We start from the raw sequence: 16,569 nt of genomic DNA, 5'->3' as shown, positions 1-16,569 counted from the left end.
GTGTACCAAACCATGAGACTCTTCTTGGAAACTCTGTTACCAGAGTTCATCCATTCTCTGGGGGTGTCTAGGGGATGTCTGGAGGGCGAATGGAGCCCTGGGAAGCTAAAGAGGGGGGGGGATCGAAAAGGCATAGTGGGTCTGAGAGGCGGAGAGGAGTCTGAGAGGAAGGGAGGGTCTGAGAGGCATAAGGGGGCTGCTGAGTGGTAGAGTGAGGTATCAGTAAGAAGGTGTGCTAGGGGCAGGGGAGAAGAAGGGACAGGTATAGGGTTTGGGGTAGAAAGGAGTAAGTGAGAGATGGGGGGGGGGCTCAGGATGAGAGTGAGGCAAAAGAAAGGGTATTTGAGGGCAGTGGAGAGGCTAGTGGGGTGAGACGCTGGGGGGGTCGCAAGGTGAGAGGGTCATACTGAACATGAGGTGCAAAAGGAAGGTGAGGGGTGGTGGGGGGGGGTTGGGGATGGAGGGGAAGAGAGGGGAATTGGAGGGTAGGATGGGGCAGATGGGTTTGGTTGCAGAGGGGGTGGAGGGAGCAAGGGAGTTGTTGGGGGTAGAAGGGGTTGGGAATGATGTGAGGGCTGATTTGGGGGAGGGGGGTGAAGGTGACACTGTGAATCAGTTTTCCCACCTTCAGTTCTTGTTGTTCGTCTTTGGTAATGAATCTGTCTATAAATACATTATAATAGCCTTTGCTGCCCCTTAGTAAATGTTTATGCTTTAATATGTTGTGGCCCGCCTCTTCATTAGAAAACTGGACCAAAACAGGCCTGCTTTTGTTGCCATTATAAGTCCCAATTCTGTGGCTGAGTTCAATCTCGTTCATGCAACCTCAGCATTAATGCACCTCAATATTTCGCATTGTTCAAACTCTTCAATCTGTATTCCTCTATGTTTTGATGATGCCTTTGCTTCACATAATCCATTAATGACAAGTGATCCTCTTGATCCAAGATCCTCTACGATCCACTTTCATGCTGGTTCTTACACCCACAGTGTCGCAGCTCTTACTGAGTCCGTATCATTTCCCTGCTTGGTTCTAGTTGGATATCCTGCATGCTTCCATACATAAGCAAATATTTGAAGTTACTCCTCCAAATGCCATAGCCTACCCCTCTCTGTCTTGTACCCATTTTTGGCCTACCCCTCTCTGTCTTGTACCCATTTTTGGCCTACCCCTCTCTGTCTTGTACCCATTTTTGGCCTACCCCTCTCTGTCTTGTACCCATTTTTGGCCTACCCCTCTCTGTCTTGTACCCATTTTTGGCCTACCCCTCTCTGTCTTGTACCCATTTTTGGCCTACCCCTCTCTGTCTTGTACCCATTTTTGGCCTACCCCTCTCTGTCTTGTACCCGTTTTTGGCCTACCCCTCTCTGTCTTGTACCCATTTTTGGCCTACCCCTCTCTGTCTTGTACCCATTTTTGGCCTACCCCTCTCTGTCTTGTACCCATTGTTGGCCTACCCCCACCCATACTCACTAATCCATCCCCGAATAATCCAATTTCCCCATCCGTATTCATGCTTCCTGCGCCCAACTCTTTGGCCAGCTCTTCCTTGATTTGCCCTTGAATAGCTTTTGAACACTTGTTTTTGTCTCTCAATCTCACCCTGTATTTGGTGAAATATTTCTATTCTTTTCCAGGATCAAATCCTCAATCTAATCGATCCTCCTCTCAACACAATTCCCTATCACTTTATAACACTTATCCTCCTCTTCCCTGATGCTGCTTGACCTGTTCGCCCTTCCTGATTGTGTCATAGCAATATACTACCTTATCAACAGGGATCCCAATTACCTCGGTCTGTAGGCACAAGTGATCGTTACCTGGCATCTTCTCCCAGGTGTGGTGTAGGGTCAGATGAGGTCAGGGGGATCGGTGTGAGGTCAAAACGTCATACCACGGGTCTACACCACAATGTGGTACAACACCTATTTACAAATACACTATTTCAGCTTTCTCTCTTCACTTTCTAATGGTTTCTGTCAGTTTACCAGATATTCATTCACTCATATACAGTTTTTTCACTGCTTGTAGAATGTTTAACTTTTCCAACTTAATAGAAAACACTGGAGCTTCACAACCCACAATCTTTGACCATGACTAATGATTGTATTCACCTAGTTGTGCTTGCAGGGGGTTGAGCTCTGCTCTTTCGGCCCATCTCTCAACTGTCAATGAACGATAATTTATTTTTTTCTCACACACACACCCAGGAAGCAGGCCGTAACAGGTGTCTAAATCTCAAGTACCTATTTACTGCTAGGTAACAGGGGCATCAGGGTGAAATAAACTCTGTCGATTTGCTTTCCGCTATCGCCGGGGATGGAACCCCGGTCCCTAGGATTACGAGTTCTGAATGCTGTCCACTCAGCCTCCAACCGCCCATAAAAGTGTTAAATACCCATGTATACATGTATACCCATGTATACATGTATACCCATGTAGTGTGTGTACTCACCTAATTGTGCTTGCGGGGGTTGAGATCTGGCTCTTTGGTCCAGCCTCTCAACCGTCAGTCAACTGATGTGCAAATTCCTGAGCCTACTGGGCTCTGTCATATCTACATTTGAAACTGTTGATGGAGTCAGCCTCCACCACATCACTTCCTAGTGTATTCCATTTACTTACTACTCTGACACTGAAAAAGTTCTTTCTAATGTATCTGTGGCTCATTTGGGTACTCAGCTTCCACCTGTGTCCCCTTGTGCGTGTGCCACCCGTGTTCAATGATCCATCCTTGTCCACCCTGTCAATTCCCTTGATAATTTTTTATGTGGTGATCATGTCTCCCCCTAGCTTTTCTGTTTTCCAGCGATGTGAGGTGCAGTTCACGTAGTGTGTCCTCATAACTCATGCTTCTTAGTTCTGGGACTAGCCTAGTGGCATATCTCTGAACTTTTTCCAGCTTCGTCTTGTGCTTGACTAGATACGGGCTCCATTCTGGGGCTGCATACTCCAGGATTGGCATTAGATATGTGGTATACAATGTTCTGAAGGATTCCTTACACAGGTTTCTGAAAGCAGTTCTGATGTTAGCCAGCCTCGCATAGGCCGCTGATGTTATTCCTTTGATGTGGGCTTCGGGAGACCTTATTATTATATGAAAAATTATGAAAAATTATTTTCATAATTTCTCCCATAAATTTCCATTTGAGCCTGTTTGACCCAATATTTTATCGGATTAGGGAATTGGTATCTGATTCCTATTTTGTTAAGAAAATCAAACGCTATTTGAGTAATCCCTAGTAGTTTACTTAAACTAGAGTAGTGACTAGGATCAATAGCCAAGGTTCGAGGGAGTTCTGTGTCTCAGTGGGGACAGTGATATTGGTCACTACGACTTGTGGCTTTTGTTTAGGCCACTGACCAATGAATAGCCACTGGGATCCATTGAACCACATCTCGGCTTTGGCTAATTGCCTCAATCTCGATAAAGGTAGTCAGCTGGGTTTTCCTTTTTGGGTACATGTCTCAGTTTGTAACCTGCTGACAACTCTCTAATCTTTCTAACACGATTACTGACATAGGGAATCTTATTATGGTTGTTTTTTACCTGTTGTAAGAGTGCTTCATTATCTGACCACATTACTATCTCAGAGAAGTGACAATTATTTAGTGTCTTGGTCAGGTAATGAGCCAATCGAACACTTATTAATAAACCCGTTAATTCCATTTGTGGCAATGACCGCTTCTTCAGCGTTGCCACTCTGGCTTTAGAAGTGAGCAGTATTGACTGCTCAGTGTTCACTTAATAGGCTACTGCGCCACACAACTTTCCCGACGCGTTGCAAAACACATGTAATTTGATAAATTGTTCTAGTCCTATGGCATAACGAGGGAATTTAAGTCTAATGAGGATACTTAGATCCATTGTCATCTGCTGCCATCTTAGTCTCCAGACGGTGTTGGCTACTCTGTTGTTTTTCCTGACCGCAGTAATATGTGTCGCCTACCTCCGGAGACAAGCATGTTCACATCAGAACTTTATGCTATTCTCTATGCTCTTCGTCTCCTGCTTTCTTGTTGTCAATCTTCCTTTGTGGTTGTCGTTGACTCTCGAAATGCGCTCATGGCTCTCGGGTCCTTCAATCCAGTCCATCCAGTGGTCGTCAAGATTCAACATTGGCTGTTTCTTATTTCCAGTAAATTTAAGTCAGTTGAGTTTTGCTGAGTTCCCAGCCATATTGGTGTTTCTTTAAATAAGCATGCGGACACTGCCGCTAGGGAAGCTGTTCACTCTTGTCCCATCTCCTTTAAAGGTATTCTTTATTCCAACTTTTACCCAGTTATTCCTTCCTCCATCCTTACCCATTAGCAGGATTGTTGGTCCTCTGTTACTGGTAACAAACTGCGTACTCTTAAGGGTAGTGAATCCTCATGGCCTTCCTCCTACCACCGTAACCGGTGATGGGAAACGGCTCTGGCGAGATTGCATATTGGCCATACACGCTTAACTCACGGTCACTTAATGGAGCGCTACCCTGCTCCTTATTGTCCATATTGTATTGTCCCTCTTATAGTCGTGCATATCCTTGCTGAATGTCTTGACTTCCAGGACGAGCGTGTGTCTAGCTTTCCGACCGTCCATTGCGGTCGCTTGTCCATCGATTGGGTATATGGACAGACATTAAGGGGAAGCAAGGATACAGTTTGAGGTACAGCAGTGGCTAGCTATGTCAGTGCCAGTGAGAGTTGAAGGCACTCACTGTGCCACCAGGGTAAAAGTCCAGTGGAGATACTCCTTGAGAGATCCAGTGGAGGAACTCCTTGAGATACCCAATAGAGGTACTAATTGAGAGATTTAGTTTCTGTACTCACTGAGACAATGCTAACAAATTTACAAGACTGTCCTAAATTGTCTTCAAGCTGCACTCGTACATTGCTCGTGCTTGACGCTCGTTTAGACAACCAGGTCGTCAAAATATGCATGCATTAAAGGGTGCTCTCCAATGAGGCACGGAAGGAATTAAAAAAGAAGGCCGTGTCCACAATACTGACAATAATGCACTCGCTCTGTGATGCATAAACAAGTGGGAAGGTGGTTCCTAGGTCACCTTTCATTAACACAAAATAAAGAACGAGTAACGTAACTCTGAATAAGATGCACTAATTGGTAGGCTCGTGGGGAAATGAATCAATATATTATGCCAAACACAAACGCATAGGCCTGGTTTGGTATGCACCCCCCCCCCTCAAATTACCAAAAACTTACAAACAAGCAAAATTTCTCCCTTGATCGAATTCTTGGCGAATCAGATACTATTGATATCGTTCCTCTTATGAGTTACTGTTCTTGTATTGACATCCTTGGTGATATTTAGCGCCCTCTGATTATTCCGCACATTCGATGGTGCTACATAGCCTTCCTGGTTTAGTGCCTTCTTTTGATAATTACTTCCTTACTTGCCAACATTCCTGCATGAGGAGTTTGCCCTTAATTAAGATGAGGCTGATCAACCGGAAAGGGTCAAATGGTTTGCTGACAAAGGATAATAATTTCTTCATGGTTAAATCAGTTATCAGTCTCCACTGATTTAATGTTTATCTCATCAGAGGTGGTGTCCCATTCTAAACTAAGGACTTGCAAAGTGTGAGGTACTTTGTAACCCGGAAATTCAGCTACTATTAACTGATGTAGTTGCTTATTGTTGGAGGCCATGACTGGATATTGGTCCCTAACAATTCTCGATTAGCCTCATGATATATTTAAATTAATTTTGTTTCATCACTGGTAGTTCCCTGGAAATTGTCATATAGACTATTGCTAATCTCGGTCTTGTGAAGACTATTAGATTTCTTCAAATGCATATCCAATGTTGCTTGAAGAAAAAACGGAGAAAATGTAGCTCCAAATAAAACTGAAGCAAACCTATAGGTAACGGTTTCACTTTGTGGATTATTAGGATCCTTTATCCAGAGGAACTTTGTGATATTTCGGTCTTTCTCTTGAAGACCTACTCTAAGGAAAGCCTTGCTTATATTGACAGTGTTGACATAGGCTCCTAGACGAAACCGTAACAGCACATCATTGAGTCTTTGTATCAGACTCGGTCCAGTTTTCAGGCATTCGTTCAGTGAGACACTATTTGCTTTTGCCTTGGCACTACAGTTGAATGTGATCCTAATGTGTCTAGTAATTGAATATTTCAACACGGCATTGTGAGGTAAGTAATGTCCCTCCTAAGAGTTATCATTCTCGACGATTTCAGTGAAATTGTTGTCAAATTGCTGTTGTATTAAGTCGTGATACAGTAGTATTTTACCAGGTTGCTAATTCAATCGAGCCACCTGAGATTGCCATGAAATGGTTTACAGGTTTAATTTCCATGATTATGATTTAATTTCCAATGTCAATCTAACCCAGTACTGATACTCTTTATAGATGACTGAATCTAGATATTGTTGATGAGTCCAGGTATCATCTGAACTGGGTTATTCAGGGACGATACCTAAGGGGTCTAGATCCTATAATTTATATACAAAAGGATCAGAGGTATCCTCAGTCATGTCTCTGAACTGGAGTGGTGACTGTTCCAAGCCTAGTCACGCAACCATTATTGAATTAACTTGTTGACTGTTTACTGAATCGGATATATTTGGATGTAACACTGGTCCAGTGAGCAATTTGCCCCTGGCTGTTAGTAAAAGGTTCATTCCCTGTTGCTTGGTGCATCCAGTAATAAAATTATTGTAATAGTCTGCACCTAAGAGTACACCGATATCGGAGAGGTGATCAGACTTGAATTTATGATCAGCCAACTTAACTCCTTTACTTCTAAGAAGCTTTGCTGTGTTCCTTAGACCATAGACATACAGGTCAGATGGGATTTTGTATACTACAATAGCCTGCACTGGGTGGGTATAGCCTCCTAGGCATACTAGAACTCTCACGACTTTATAATCTTGAGGTCCTGTGTTTGTTAAAAACCCTGAGTTGTTCAATTGTTGTTAGTGAACAATTATCCATTGTTTATATAACCGGACCAAAGTGTCAGTAGTTTAAAACACATGAACGTAATGTTCAATCTCACTTGACACAAGGGTTTAAGTTTCAATTTGTCAGCTACCTGCTGGGTAATAAATGTTTTCCGTGGCCCTTGGTCAAAGAGACCATATGTAGTGATCTTAGACTTCTTATTTGTTAGCAGCAGCTGAGCTGTAGGTAACGTTGCATCATTATCTGATTTAGTAGCAAGTACATTGACCTCTTGATGTACCTTGTAGTACTGTACAGTGGTAGAAGTATTCTGTTCCATTTGGGGTTTTGGTGACCTCGGTCGCAATTCCCCACACAGTACTGAATGGTGCTGGCCCTTATGGCCTTCTTACACACGTGTAATACAGTTATACAGGTATTAGGATCATGTGGTCTCAAGCATCTGGTGCATCTGGGTATGATTGACACTGATAGATCAGATGTTCTTCTTGACAGAACAAATAGCTTCTTCATCCTGTAGTCGTAGATGTCACAGCTTTGGGTGCTTCATTGACTTCAGGTTTGGAGGGACTTACTGAATACGTACATACATTACCGCTCTTCCATCTGGGAGTGGAGGTAGTTGATTTAGATTTATGTTTGTTGGACATAATTGGTGTATTCCTTAATTTCATTGATTAATCAGTGATTGACTGATTAGGTTCAGATTTTATTTTATCATGAGCCTACGGCCTGTTGACAGTAATTCTCAGTCCCTCGAAAATCTGGTCAAGGGAAAGGACCTCTGTTTTGTAATGGGAGCAGATTTCTGCTAAGATATTTCATGGAAGTTTCCTTTGAAAGAGCAGTTTCAGTGACCATTCTGAAGCTGGCACATTTACTATTGTACCTAATGCTTTCACAAGGGACTCTACTTCCAACTAAACTCTTGAAGGGAGTCGGGTTGACTGCTAGGTGGACTTATATCCACTAATTGATAGTAAAGATTAGCTACACTTATTTCCTTGTTGCAGTAATTAACTTCCAACATGTGTATAGCTATATCATAATTATTGTCCTCAAGAGACAAATTAGCTATAACCTTCATTAGCTTCCCCTTTGAGGAGACTTTGAAGGTAAGAGAATTTAGTTCCTTTTGTTATGGATGCCTTGGAATGTATATGGGCATCAAAGGATGTCCAAAAAGTGTCCCAATTCCCTTCATCCAGTCCAGCCAAGGGGGGCAAATCTAAAGGAGGTAAACGTGCCTCTGTTTGAGCTGTACTGGGTTGAGGTACTGTTAGGCTAGGTGTTACTTTATGTGTATTTATTAAATCAAGTAGAAGATTAAACTTTTCTTGGGTCTCATCCTCATACTGAGATGTTTCTGCTATGATATGGTCTATTTCATCAGGATCAGTGTCACTATTGTTCAACACTACGATCGCTGATCGGGGGTAACGGTAGTGTGACAGGTGAACGAATTAAATATCTTATTATCCGTGTAAATGTGTTCTTATTGACCCTCCTTTGATAATCTGCTAGTGAATCTGTCTGGGAACTTAGGTCTTTATCTAAGTACACCTGGAGATACTTGGAGGTACTTGGAGATATTCGGAGATATTATTCTCCACGGAACACCGTGGAACTTCATACCTTTAATAACTGCGTTACGGTGCCCAAGAAGATGATAAGGAGAGTAGGGTATCACAAGGTCTGCTGGACAGGTACGATCAAGGAAGGTTAGACAGACTGACTGGTCGGACTGACTGCTTACTGTCCAGGAGGTTCGTGGAGGTGGTTGTGGATGTGGGATGGTAGGAACGGTCGCTAGTTTGTGGATAATGATGCAGCTGGTAGATGCTGGTTGGTCATGCGAGAGATGGAGGTAGTTGGGACGGTAGGAGAGGGTGCGGGTGTGTGACGGAGAGTGTGTACTTGGCTTGGATTACACTCCGCTCGGACGGAGAAGGGTGGTCTATGGGGAAAGATATATGGAAAAGTGATACGGAACAGATGCATCGGAAACAAGGAGGAGGAGGACGCCGGGTAAACGTGGCACTTAATTTATGCACTTATATGCACAAAAAATGCACTTAACCTAACGAAATTTGGCGCTAATTGATCTTTTGGAAAGTATTCATCTATGTAAACTAACACTTTACTACTACTGTTTCAACAACTGATAGAGTAAAACAAAAATATATACTGGTATTTTTTTTGGTGTAAACAAGAAATTAACGATACATGTATGACAATGAATGAAAGACGACGTCAGTGATAACAAAACAGAACTATAATTACTGGTGTGGGCACACGGTTTGTGTTGGAAGCTAGCAGTGAGCATCGTGGTAGCTGTAAAAGGTGCAGGTAGCGAAGATGGTGGTGCCGCCATGGTAGTGTTGAGAGGAATGGTGGTAGGGCACAGGGTGTTAGATGATGGTTGGCGTTGGTGGAGATGGGGCGACGGTGTTAGTAGAGAGATGTTGTAGATACTGTGAGTGGAGGTGTTGTTGGTAGATGAGGATGTGAAAAAAAGTAGATGGTGGTAGATGGGGGGATATGGTAGGAAATGAGGGTGGTAGTGGAGGGGGTAGACGGAGAAAAATGGTAAGTGCTTGGATGGGTGAGCTGAGAGTGCGTTGAAAGGAAAGGAGGAAAGAAAGGCTGAGACGTGCTGGTAGAAGATATTGGTTAACAGGGGAGTACTAGTAGACAGCGATGGTGGTTGAAAGCACACACGCTAAAAACGTGCGAATAACTCTCCGCACTTATAACTCCCTTTACTACGTTTAAGTCTATGCGATATGCACACTTCTTGATGATGTTTACAGCATTTGCACATTTCTTCTTGATGATGCCAACAGTATTTGCCCACTTCTTCTTCTTCTTCTTGATGATTTCTACAGCATTTGCATCCTTCTTCTTGATGACGTCTACAGCATTTACACACTTCTTCTTGATGATGTCTACATCATTGGCACACTCCTTCTTGATGAAGTCTACAGCATTGGCACACTTCTTCTTGATGATGGCTACATCATTTGCACCCTTCTTCTTGATGATGTCTACATCATTTACACACTTCTTCTTGATGATGTCTACATCATTGGCACACTCCTTCTTGATGAAGTCTACAGCATTGGCACACTTCTTCTTGATGATGGCTACATCATTTGCACCCTTCTTCTTGATGATGTCTACATCATTTACACACTTCTTCTTGATGATGTCTACAGCATTTACACACTTCTTGATGATGTCTACATCATTTACACACTTCTTCTTGATGATGGCTACAGCATTTGCACACTTCTTCTTGATGATGTCTACAGCACTTGCACCCTTCTTCTTGATGATGTCTACATCATTTATACACTTCGTCTTGATGATGTCTACAGCATTTACACACTTCTTCTTGATGATGTCTACATCTTTTACACACTTCTTTATGATGATGGCTAAAGCATTTACACACTTCTTCTTGATGATGTCTACATCATTTGCACACTTCTTCTTGATGATGTCTACATCATATACACACTTCTTCTTGATGATGTCTACAGCATTTGCACACTTCTTCTTGTTGATGGATACATCATTTACACAGTTCTTCTTCTTCTTGATGATGGATACATCATTTACACAGTTCTTCTTCTTCTTGATGATGTCTACATCATTTACACACTTATTCGTAATGATGTCAACAGCATTTGCACACTTCTTCTTCTTCTTCTTCTTATTGAAGAAGAAGCAATAACACTACAGCAATAGTGTTATTGCAGTCTACAGCAATAACACTTCTTCTTGATGATGTCTACAGCATTTGCAAACTTCTTCTTGATGATGTCTACAGCATTTGCAAACTTATTCTTGATGATGTCTACAGCATTTGCACACTTCTTCTTGATGATGGTTACATCATTTACACACTTCTTTTTGATGATGTCTACATTTTTAACACACTTCTTCTTGATGATGTCTACAGCATTTGCACACTTTTTCTTGATGATGTCTACAGCATTTGTACATTTCTTCTTGATGAAGTCCACAACATTTCCACACTTCTTCTTGATGTCAACAGCATTTACACACTTTTTCTTGATGATGTCTACAGCATTTACACACCTCTTCTTGATGATGGCTACAGCATTTGCACACTTCTTCTTGATGATGTCTACAGCATTTGCACCCTTCTTCTTGATGATGTCTACATCATTCATACACTTCATCTTCATGATGTCTACAGCATTTACACACTTCTTCATGATGGCTACAGCATTTGCACGCTTCTTCTTGATGATGTCTACATCATTTACACCCCTCTTCTTGATGATGGTTACATCATTTACACACTTCTTCTTGATGATGTCTACATCATTTACACACTTCTTCTTGATGATGTCTACAGCATTTGCACACTTTTTCTTGATGATGTCTACAGCATTTGTACATTTCATCTTGATGAAGTCTACAACGTTTCCCCACTTCTTCTTGATGATGTCAACAGCATTTACTCTCTTCTTCTTGATGATGGCTACAGCATTTGCACACTTCTTCTTGATGATGTCTACAACATTTGCACCCTTCTTCTTGATGATGTCTAAATCATTCATGCACTTCATCTTGATGATGTCTACAGCTTTTACATACTTCATCTTGATGATGGCTACAGCATTTGCACACTTCTTCTTGATGATGTCTACATCATTTACACACTTCTTCTTGATGATGTCTACATCATTTACACACTTCTTGATGATGTCTACATCATTTACACACTTCTTCTTGATGATTATTACAGCATTTGCACAGTTCTTCTTTGATGATGTGTACATCATTTACACACTTCTTTTTGATGAGTGCTACAGCATTTACACCCTTCTTCTTGATGATGTATACATCAATTGCACACTTCTTGATGTTGTCTACAGCATTTACACACTTCTTCTTGATGATGTCTACATCATTTACACACTTCTTCTTGATGATGTCTACAGCATTTGCACACTTTTGCTCGATGATGGGTACATCATTTACACACTTCTTCTTGATGATCTCTACATCATTAACACAGTTCTTCTTCTTCTTGATTATGTCTACATCATTTAAACAGTTCTTCTTCTTCTTGATGATCTCTACATCATTTACACAGTTCTTCTTCTTCTTAATTATGACTACTTCATTTACACAGTTCTTCTTCTTCTTGATGATGTCTACATCATTTACACACTTCTTCTTGATGATAGCTACAGCCTTTGCACCCTTCTTCTTCATGATGTCTACAGCATTTGCACCCTTATTCTTGATGATGCATCATTTATACACTTCGTCTTGATGATGTCTACAGCATTTACACACTTCTTCTTGATGATGTCTACATCTTTTACACACTTCTTGATGATGGCTACAGCATTTGCACCCTTCTTCTTGATGTCTACATCATTTGCACACTTCTTCTTGATGATGTCTACAACATTTACACACTTCTTCTTGATGATGTAAACATCATTTACACACTTCTTCTTGATGATGTCTAAAGCATTTGCACACTTCTTCTTGATGATGGGTACATCATTTACACACTTCTTCTTGATGATGTCTACATCATTTACACAGTTCTTCTTCTTCTTGATGATGTCTACATCATTTACACACTTCTTCTTGATGATGGCTACAGCATTTGCACCCTTCTTCTTGATGATGCCTGCATCATTTACACACTTCTTCTTGATGATGTCTACAGCATTTGCACACTTCTTCTTGATGATGGGTACATCATTAACACACTTCTTCTTGATGATGTCTACATCATTTATACAGTTCTTCTTCTTCTTGATGATGTCTACATCATTTACACACTTCTTATTGATGTCTACAGCATTTTCACACTTCTCCTTGATGATGCCTGCATCATTTACACACTTCTTCTTGATGATGTCTACAGCATTTGCACACTTCTTTTTGATGATGTCTACAGCATTTGCACCCTTCTTCTTGATGATGTCTACATCATTTATACACTTCGTCTTGATGATGTCTACATCTTTTACACACTTCTTCTTGATGATGGCTACAGCATTTACATACTTCTTCTTGATGATGGCTACATCATTTACACACTTCTTCTTGATGATGTCTACAGCATTTGCACACTTCTTCTTGATGATGGGTACATCATTTACACACTTCTTCTTGATGATGTCTACATCATTTACACAGTTCTTCATCCTCTTGATGATGTCTACATCATTTACACAGTTCTTCATCCTCTTGATGATGTCTACATCATTTACACACTTCTTCTTAATGATGTGAACATCATTTGAACACTTCTTCTTGATGAAGTCTACAGCATTTGCACCCTTTTTGTTGATAATGTCTACATCATTTGCACCCTTCTTCTTGATGATGTCAACAGCATTTGCTCACTTCTTCTTGATGATGTCTACAGCATTTTCACAATTCTTTTTGAAGATGTCTACAGCATGTGCAAACTTCTTCTTGATGATGTCTACAGAATTTGCACCCTTCTTCTTGATGATGTCTACAGCATTTGCAAACTTCTTTTTGATGATGTCTACAGCATTTGCAAACTTTTTCTCGATGCTGTCTACAGCATTTGCACCCTTCTTCTTGATGATGGTTACATCATTTACACACTTCTTCTTGATGATGTCTACATCATTTACACACTTCTTCTTGATGATGTTTACAGCATTTGCACACTTCTTCTTGAAGATGTCTACAGCATTTGCACATTTCTTCTTGATGAAGTCTACAACATTTCCACACTTCTTCTTGATGATGTCAACAGCATATACACACTTCTTCTTGATGTCTACAGCATTTACACACTTCTTCTTGATGATGTCTACATCATTTACACACTTCTTCTTGATGATGTCTACATCATTCACTCACTTCTTCTTTATGATGTCTACATCATATACACACTTCTTCTTGATGATGTCTACATCATTTACACACTTCTTCTTGATGATGTCTACATCATTTACACACTTCTTCTTGATGATGTCTACAGCATTTACACACTTCTTCTTGATGATGTCTACATCTTTTACACACTTCTTCTTGATGATGGGTACAGCATTTGCACGCTTCTTCTTGATCGTGGCTACATCATTTACACACTTTTTCTAGATGATGTCTACAGCATTTGCACACTTCTTCTTGATGATGAGTACATCATTTACACACGTCTTCTTTATGATGTCTACATCAATTACACAGTTCTTCTTCTTCTTGATGATGTCTGCATCATTTACACACATCTTCTTTATGATGTCAACAGCATTTACACACTTCTTCTTCTTCTTCTTGATGATGTCTACATCATTTACACACTTCTTCTTTATGATGTCAAAAGCATTTACACACTTCTTCTTCTTCTTCTTCTTCTTGATGATGTCTACAGCATTTACACTTTTCTTCTTGATGATGTCTACATCATTTACACACTTCTTCTTAATGATGTGAACAGCATATGAACACTTCTTCTTGATGAAGTCTACAGCATTTGTACCCTTCTTGTTGATGATGTCTACATTATTTGCACCCTTCTTCTTGATGATGTCTACATCATTTGCAAACATCTTCTTGATGATGTCTACAGCATTTGCACCCTTCTTCTTGATGATGGTTACATCATTTACACACTTCTTCTTGATGATGTCTACATCATTTACACATTCCTTCTTGATGATGTCTACATCATTTACATACTTCTTCTTGATGATGTCTACAGCATTTGCACACTTCTTCTTGATGATGTCTACAGCATTTGCACACTTCTTCTTGATGATTGGTACATCATTTACACACTTCTTGATGATGTTTACAACATTTCCAGACTTCTTCTTGATGTATACAGCTATGGGTCTCCTGACAGCTGAGTGAACAGCGCTTCGGATTCGTAGTGCTGAGGTTCCGGGTTTGATCCCCAGTGGAGGCAGTGACAAATGAGCAGAGTTTCTTTCACCCTGATGCCTCTGTTACCTAGCAGTACATAGGTACCTGGGAGTCAGACAGCTGCTTCGGGCTGCTGCTTCCTGGGGGTGTGTAACAAAAAGGAAGCCTGCTCGAGGACTGGGCCACGGGGACGCTAAGCCCCGAAATCATCTCAAGATATAACCTCAAGCATTTGCACACTTCTTCTTAATGATGTCTACATCATTTGCACACTTTTTCTTGATAATATCAACAACATTTCCACACTTGTTCTTGATGATGTCTACAGCATTTGCACACTTCCTCATGATGATGTCTACAGCATTTGATTTTTTTTCTTAAAGTAGATAAAATCTACTGGAAATGTTTATAATATAGTCTATGCACTAAAAAGCACAACATGATATTAACTCTATGCACTTAAGACCCCTTTACATGTTTCAGTCTATGGGAAATATTTCTGAAAAGTCTATGTACTAAAAACTACAACATGACATTAACACTACGGAATATGCACATATCTTCTCGATGAAGTCTATGGCACACTTCTTTATGAACATCATAAAACCAAGGCTACACGATTTGCACAATTCTTCTCAATAAAGTCTGGGCCAATTGCTGCTAATTAAAAGCCTTTATTACATTTAGGTCTATGCCATTTACACTGCACTGTCTGAATCCCGGACTGTCCATTAAGGCAATTACCCTGCAACTCCATTAAGGTGTACGGCAATCACTCAAATCTTCATAAAACTCAATAAAGGCTATTCGGATTTGCCTGCCATTCCCAGAATGAAAAGGTCACTCAACGGCTTCTTTTCCTCTACTGTAACTTACCTTACAGAGGCCGATGATGAGTAAGAGACACGTGAGCATTCCCACCAAAGAGAGACACAGCATCACCATACCCAGGTACCCGATCACTGCAAACAAAAAAATACCCCATTATTACTCCGCTACCTCGATCCCTAGTACATAGTTCATACCTGGGGAATGTCTGGGAACCCTTCAGGTGGTGTTGATATGACATGCATAGTCACGTGGTACTTATAAGTACCAGATGACCAGCAGGTACTTGCAGAATTTGGTAATACACGGATTACCTGACTAGTTAGTGTACCAGTAATGCATGGTGAGTATCTAGGACCTGTATGTAACTAGTAGTTAATACATGGAACCATATATACTTAGGTGCTACTTTGTACTTAAAGTAACTAGTTGCTAATTTATTTATTGGTATATGCAATACCTGTTTACTCTGCTATCTGGGATACCTCGTTATAGCCTGGTATTAGGAATACCTGTTAGTTATATCTAGTAACTGCAAGCTGTTTAGTATTTAGTAGTTGTTTAGTATCTGCATATCTGACTCTCTATCTAGTACCAAGAGTTTTTAACATCTGGTACCTGTAATACCTGTTACAGGTACCAGATGTTAAAATATTTTTAAGATACAGAGTCATTTTCTTTAGACAGCATAAATCTGGTGCATAAGATATACAGAACTGCCTAGTAAAACCTTGTTGTTATTTGATATAATTAGTCATCATACCTGGTACCTAGTTGATATCCTTGAACATCCACTATGTACTTAAGGGATCTAGTTGAACTTGGAATACCCGTTTGAACATAGTCCCTTGTATCCATCAAGCTCAGTGGGTGTCCTTACCAGTTAACTCTGTAC

The 16,569-nt window shown here is 40.7% G+C and overlaps 1 protein-coding gene across 1 annotated transcript in view; it reads right to left on the bottom strand.

The window, feature by feature from the left end:
* LOC138352596 (repetitive organellar protein-like) overlaps window positions 1-14,530 on the bottom strand; it is a 63,101-nt gene extending 48,571 nt beyond the window's left edge. Inside the window, exons 1-8 of the mRNA XM_069305086.1 lie at window positions 14,360-14,530; window positions 14,090-14,287; window positions 13,367-13,807; window positions 12,635-13,072; window positions 11,717-12,218; window positions 10,868-11,679; window positions 10,253-10,676; window positions 9,686-10,147 (exon numbers count right to left, since the gene is read on the bottom strand). Coding sequence (XP_069161187.1) covers window positions 9,686-10,147; window positions 10,253-10,676; window positions 10,868-11,679; window positions 11,717-12,218; window positions 12,635-13,072; window positions 13,367-13,807; window positions 14,090-14,287; window positions 14,360-14,530 — 3,448 coding nt within the window. The remainder of the gene's footprint in view (window positions 1-9,685; window positions 10,148-10,252; window positions 10,677-10,867; window positions 11,680-11,716; window positions 12,219-12,634; window positions 13,073-13,366; window positions 13,808-14,089; window positions 14,288-14,359) is intronic.
* Between the last annotated feature and the right edge of the window lie 2,039 nt (window positions 14,531-16,569).

The sequence above is a fragment of the Procambarus clarkii genome, chromosome 54, assembly GCF_040958095.1.
Source record: "Procambarus clarkii isolate CNS0578487 chromosome 54, FALCON_Pclarkii_2.0, whole genome shotgun sequence".
NCBI lineage: Eukaryota > Metazoa > Arthropoda > Malacostraca > Decapoda > Cambaridae > Procambarus > Procambarus clarkii.
The sequence above is the reverse complement of the archived record's forward strand: the minus strand, read 5'-3'. Positions and strand labels throughout refer to the sequence as shown.